Here is a 7,016-nt window from a genome sequence, read left to right as displayed (position 1 = left end):
CAGTCTGCAATTTTGTTGAAGAAAGATGTTGAATCTATTTAATATTTCTTGAAAAATAATTGATTTCTGTGCATTTTTTTTCACACTGCATCAAATTAAGGTTGATTACGTCGATTAAGCATCATGAGGTGGAGCGTGAGGGGTGGTTCCCTATTTTTTTATTTTTGTTGTTGCTGGGAGTTGGAACCCTATTAGTTAGGTTGCTTAATATTTATGCTAAGTACTCTTTAAAATACCAGAATAGGGAGGATGGTGTAGGTTTAAGTTTATTAGATTGATCAGTATTGCTGAACTATGAAATATTTTTTTTGCATACAGGTATAACAGAATAGCTTTAGTGTAGTTGTTGTTTTAAACTTGAGTATGAACTTATACAAAATGCAGCAAGATATTTAAAAAACAGTTTTGTTGATTAAAAAACACTATATCGGATTCATATCGGTATCGGCAGATATCCAAATTTATGATATCGGTATCGGACATAAAAAAGTGGTATCGTGCCATCTCTACTTTGTACCATCGTTTTGTAGTTAGGACCGCAGCAGCTATTGTCAAAATTCCTCCACAAAGCCCTGCAAGAAGCAGCCACGGCCACACGTCCCGCAACTCGTCGAGGGAAGGGTGCAATGATTCTGCTAGCTTTTGACTAGCATCTAGCAGGTGGGTGTATTCATATCCCAGGTCTTTGCTGGAAATGAAGAAGTCTCTGTTCCTATGCAGAGGTAGGAATGGTGCCATGTGGTATTCACTGCTATGGCCTATAGGAGCATTTGACTCTGGATACTGGGATGGAGATGGTCTGTGCTTCCTGAGCCACTGCTCATAAAGGCTAACAGGGACAAAAACAAATACAGTAGCAGTGTTAAGTTCAAGCATTGAGTGCAAATGTACGGTTTTCTGTGTTTTTTTGTTTTGTTTTGTTTTCATAGAAATGTTTTGTTTTGTTTGTTTTTTTTTGTCCGGTTTGGATCTTTAGCAATCAGAATTGTTGTCTGAAGGCCAAGAAAGATGCCGAGTGGATTTACTTTACCAAGTGGATCATCGTGGCCTTGCCATATTGGTCCATTTGATTGACCTTTATTATAATTATGTATTTATTTTATTTTTGTTTTTTAAAGACGGGACAGGCATGACTGGGGGATAGGACAGGGAGAAAGAATGACACAATAAATAAACAATAAACTAGCTAACAATAGATACTTTTTTAATTTCACCTGCTGAGAATGAAAAAAGAAAACAAGCAGAAGAAAACGAGAGCAATAGAATAAACAACATCACGATGATATATGGGAATATAACTGTAAATACTAAATATTAAACATTACTGTGCAGCACGTAAGATCGACAGCGCACAGTGTGCTTTGAGGTAGGAGCCAAAAAGGGTGTAAAACACCAGTCAGTGTCACGCCGCCGGGTATATCAACTTCTCTTTTAAGCTGTGCTTTCTGCTTCACGCTCCGTGCCCACACATGTAACAAGGGCTGCTACAAGGCCCTTTAAAACAGGAAGTAGCATGTGCTGCAGTGAGCTTGAATGGTGTCCCAATGCGCTGAGCAAGCACAGTGCAAGCATGCTAGCCAGGTGTGGTGCGTGATGATAAAGTGGTGACTAAAACTCTATAAAGGACATAACTAATATAACAGCAGGTCAGGGTTACTCTTACAATTTTCTCTGGTAAGAAGTCAAAATCCTTCATATAGAACTCTGAAGTTACCTGGAGAGATGAGATCCTGCTTCATAGTACAGGCCTCAGGGCAACATTTCAAAGTTAACGTGCAAAACAATCAATATATGTATTTGTATGTAACTGACAAAAAAAGGAGAGAAAAGCGTCCAAACACTTCTTGTGTCATTCCAGAGTTGAGGTCGCAGGTTATGGTGCCACCACTGGACTAGCTAATGAGAAAAGAAGGAAGATGGTTTTTAACAAATTTGTTGTATTAAGAAAAAAGAAAACAAACCATCCAAACTGTTACTTTATTAGTAAAGAGATGTTGCAGATATTTGTACTGAAATTGTATTTTTCTTCATTTCTAATGTGTTCAAAGCAAAAACAAGCTTTTCCTGTGAGCTCAGACCATTTTATTTCTTTCTGCTGCATTTCTGCATAAAATACAAATCTGCATCATTTTTTAAAAAGTGCTTTAAGCTGAACTAATTGTCCCTTTTTTCTAGAACCTGGTGAATCACCCTCTCTTCACTGTGCAGAGACTGAGGTTGTCAGCTGTACAGAGCTCAATGATATTTTACAGAAATAATTCCCCGAGGTCCACCGAGTCAAGAGCTATCAGCACTGGTTCTGTGGACAAAGTCCTGGGAAAGATATATGTCGAGTGAGTTTGCATGATCCCTCAGCTCACAGCTGCATTTATTAAACATTCAAAATACAGAAAGATTTTATAAACCTGGGAAACTGTATTTCTGTGTTGCAGGGAGACTCTGGTGGAGGAGTGGTTCATAATGGCAGGATTTATGGGGTCTCTTCTTTTGTGGGAGATCCAGACTTTGTATGCAGAGCACCGGCTGCCTTCATGGACCTCTGTGATCCTGAGTATGCAGATTGGATCAGGAAAACTATCAACCCCATAAAAAGCTGTGAGGTGTGGATAACTGTAAACAAGCTGAAATAAATAATCTTTTAGAGTTTAGCTTTGGTTTCTTTTATTCTGTTTGATATAAGCAGTAGAGGATTTCAGAATTTCTGTGTTATTTGCCAAAAGAAGTTTTTTCAGCTGCACCCACACAGTTTCTTTAGATAACTTCAACTGCAGAAAGTAAAAACTCAGCATTAAGTTTCAAATGCAGTTTTAAAGATAATGATAATATGGTGTCCCTGAAGAAAACACCCGTCAATAGAAAAAGCTGCAAAATCCTGCAAAATGTAACAGAAGTTGAATAAAACACAACGGAAATAGAAAAAAAATGCAACAAGGCTGAAAAACTGAACAAACAAACAAAAAACAAACACAAATTACAACAGAAATAATAACAACGATATAAAAAATAAAATAAAGTAGAAAAAAAACGTTCTCATCCTAAAACTTGGTGACAAAGTGGAATATGGTAAGGAAACACTCATTTAAGTGCTGTCATTACTCAAAGGTTCCTGATAATCATGCATGAAGTGATTTCTGGAGGGGAATGAAACTTAACTGAACTGCTCCCTGTGACATTTTGACCTGTCAAACGCAGGCGTAACTCCTGTTATTCATTGTTGTATTGCAGGTCTGCTGTGCACGACGTCTGTGAATCTGAGTAATTTGGTACAGATGAAGGAATAAGACTGCTCAGATGCTTTGGGTGTCACGTAATGATCCCTCAGGTTTGGGTGTCTTTGGTGCCCTTTGATTTCAATCTACCTGCACATTGAACAGAAATCCTGCCATGACAGAACACACTAATGCCTTTTCAAGGGAGAACCGATCCTAATCTGAGCTGTCAGCCCCAAGTTCTCTGCAGTCATCAAATCAAGCATAATCTGGTTTGAACAGGCTCCCTGCCTCACTGCAAAAGCCTTTTTACCAGCTGCTGTTTGACAAATTGCAAAACCTCTGAAGAGACTTTAGAAAGGGGGAAAAAGGATACGAAGAAAAAGCTGAACAAAAAGCTATCCATGCACTGTTTAACATTTCACTTGGAGCTTATTGACTGTATTCTATCTGTGGATTGCATTATAGCTTCTCTGAGAGCTTTGCTCCCTGAAGATTTTATGATCTGTGAACGCTGAGTCTCTCTTGTGGCTGTAAACCAGTCTGCTCAGCATGGCACTGCATGGCACAGTTTCTCTCCATTTTTTTGAATCACCTTTGCTCAGTTGTGCTCCTAACTGATCTCCTGAGTTTGGCTGTATTGGCATTGAATTTGTTGGCTTTTTCAAAAGGTACAAATCAAATATTGTTTATAGACCTATCCCTTTTTTATCTACAAAATACAACATTAAGTCTTGAACTGTTCTGTTGTTCTTCTTTTTTTAAAAACATTTTATAGCCTTGCAGTGTTCTAAAAATTAAAAAACACAAATATAAGATTATTATGTAGAATTTTTAATATATAAATACTTAACACTGGAAAATACTAAAACTGTTAACTATAGTACAGAACTTAACAAAATGTCATAAAAAATTATAAATACTGATAAAAAGAATGAATTTTGTTTCCTAAGTTATAAAATACAATCTGTCATATTTTAGCACAAAGTGAACAAAGGAACTTTATATTTTCTTTAAATTATTCGCACTGATATTTTTGAATATGTACAATTTGCTTTCCCTGAATTTTAACAGTAACTTTGATTGCTGCCTCCTCCAGTTCCTTATCAAAGAGACTCCACAGGCCAGTTTGAATGAACAGGCTCTTTCCATCCTCCAGCAACACCTCCAGCTGGTTTGGCATTTCTGCCGTGGCCACACCAATGATGAGGATGTCAGCTCTCTCCTCGACTTTTGTCTGTTGACACAGCATAGGCACACATTTAGCCCAGAAAACGTTGGGTTTTTTTTATCCAACAAGAAAAAAGAAAACCTATGGTCATCACGTGGTTTCACTAAGTCACCAAGACACATACATACACACATTATGTCTTGATGCATGCTGAATCATCCAGGTAAGTCAATTCCAAAATGGTTAATTATGTTCACCTGAAAAAATACCCCCTCGCCCCTGCGGGCGGTCAATCCTTCAAGCTCGGGTCCTCTACCAGAGGCCTGGGAGCTTGTGGGTCCTGCACAGTATCTTAGCTGTTCCCAGGACTGCGCACCACTATGTCCGGTTGGTTAGCCAACCGGACATAGTGGTGCGGGATCTCTGTCCAGAAGAGATCTCTGTCCAGAAGAGCGCAGTCCTAGGAATAGCTAAGATACTGTGCAGGACCCACAAGCTCCCAGGCCTCTGGTAGAGGACCCGAGCTTGAAGGATTGACCGCCCGCAGGGGCGAACTTTTCTATCTATCTATATGTAGTGTGTGTGTGTAAGATAATATAATATATATAATGTTATGTCAAATTTGAAAACATTGTCTTATCAACAAATGTTTAAAACTAACAAAGGTTTAGCTTCTTCATACCTCAATCTGTGTAAAGGCTGTACTGTGAAGATGTACGCCATATGAGGACTGTCTCTGCTTAACGTGAGAGAGGCTGATGTGGTCTCCCACGTTGAAGTTGTTAGCAGCTGCCTCCCTCCAGAGGCAGATTGTCATGGTAAAACCATCCTGAAATCACAAACATGACAGAATTAAAGATTCATTAATTAATTAAATAACAACAAGTCCAGTAACTAGAAAAAAAAAGCTCACAGCCTCATACATTCTGTACCAGCAATGTCAAATTTGTCACATTAGTTTAACCATTTTCAATATAAAACTTAAATTCCACCATTACCTCCTTCAGCTGGAGGTTTTTAAGGGGAACATGTTGTTTTCCCGACAGCACCTTCTTTACAGCAGAACTGAAAAGTAAATTGAAATTTAATGTCAGTAATAGTCAGTGTAGTTATCTGTGATAGGTTTTTATTTCTTCAGTAATCTGTTTAGATTATGTTATGGTTGTTGTTAAGTATTCTGCACATGCCATTTATCTTATCAGAAGCAGTTTTATCTGTATCGGTTATTAGGATGTTTTTCATATACTGTGATTATGAAACAGGTTGTAGGAAATCCTTCTGTAAACAATACATTTTGCAACTTAAATGAAAAGTTTGCCAGTTTCAGGTATACAAAATCTATTTGTTTTCCATTATGCCCAATTCAGGGTACTTTGACCATTTCTGTTGTATCTGCTTTTATTTTTATTATAAAGGATATATTTAGATGAAGACTTGTGTGAATTTATATACAGAAGTGTATAAAATAATTCTGTTTGTTTTTATTATCAAGTAGAGACTGTTCATTAAAATCTAGCCCTTACAACACAAATGTACGTAGGCACAATGCAAACTGGCTGCAAAAATACCAGAAATGGTCTGAGGAAAATATTTTCTAAAAATTGTGCTTAACAATCTTAACAGAATTTAGTCTCTGCTTGACAGCAAAAACCAAAATTTTAACTGTAAAAAATACTGGCAATAATGGGTTATTTGGAAACCTAAATCCATGTAAATTCTGATGGAACCACAAGTACTTACCTCCACCACCTCCCCTTGAACTGTCACGAGTCCCTCATGTGTGGAGCTCATCTTGAGTGGGGTGAGAGGAACAAGAGGATGCAGAAGATCCTCTGCTTCTTTTACAAGACCTTCCCTCACACTTTGAGTCGGTGCCCTAAAAAAAAAAAAAAAAAAAAAAGGAAAAAATTGTGTCCTGGCTGTGATACTGATGTTGTAAGGGGGGCCTGTGCCCCTGAGTTCATGGCCTCTCATAATGTATGACCCCCCCAGCTGGACTTTAGAGGCATGTTCTTCAAACATTGTGATCTTTGTCACAGTCTGGCCATCGGTGATCGCCGCAATGGTGTTCTTCTTTGTCATTAGAGGTGTTGGTGTTCCATCTTTGAAGTCCCAGCTTGTGACCCTTAGCTGGTCACAGGACTTTAAAATTTTCATGTGCAGTGGGGGTGGCCGGGAATATGGCGTGTCAGGGCGGTTGTTCAGAAGCTTTGTCAAAGCCATTCTGAAAAAAAAAAGCAACACAAAAAATATTAAGGGGTTAATACATTTCTGTTATAGCAAGGGTCATATAATATGGTAACACGTGTAGCTTTTGTGCAGTCTTTTTACTTTCTGATGTCAAACAAAACTCATAAATACCTTTCTGAGGTTCCTGCTTAAAAATGACAGGCCAAAAACACAGGCCTGTCTAAAAGTATGTTTTTGATATTATACAATGTTGGTTTTAAAATAAAGCTAACAGTTCTAAGACTTCATTGAATTAATCCAAATATTACAGCAGAGACAAGTTGGTGAAAGTAACTTGGGACTGAACTCAAACTCAATATTTTTCTCACCAAACTGTTATTCATTTATTTTTTGTATTTTCTAGCATATAATCTCCTTTGACAATAAACATGAAATCATGTGAATGT

The 7,016-nt window shown here is 37.8% G+C and overlaps 1 protein-coding gene across 1 annotated transcript; it reads right to left on the bottom strand.

The window, feature by feature from the left end:
- Positions 1 to 4,227: 4,227 nt before the first annotated feature.
- On the bottom strand, positions 4,228 to 6,604 carry LOC121813779 (the record flags this gene model as incomplete). The annotated part of the gene is made up of 5 exons (XM_042217677.1): positions 4,228 to 4,446; positions 5,063 to 5,209; positions 5,379 to 5,429; positions 6,121 to 6,256; positions 6,365 to 6,604. Coding segments are annotated over 5 exons (793 nt in total), but the record flags the coding sequence as incomplete, so codon positions are not given.
- Between the last annotated feature and the right edge of the window lie 412 nt (positions 6,605 to 7,016).

Source organism: Haplochromis burtoni, unplaced genomic scaffold (genome assembly GCF_018398535.1).
Source record: "Haplochromis burtoni strain Fernald_Lab_line unplaced genomic scaffold, NCSU_Asbu1 Contig_2554, whole genome shotgun sequence".
Lineage (NCBI taxonomy): Eukaryota > Metazoa > Chordata > Actinopteri > Cichliformes > Cichlidae > Haplochromis > Haplochromis burtoni.
Note: the sequence above shows the minus strand (reverse complement) of the source record. Positions and strands in the feature narration are given on the sequence as shown.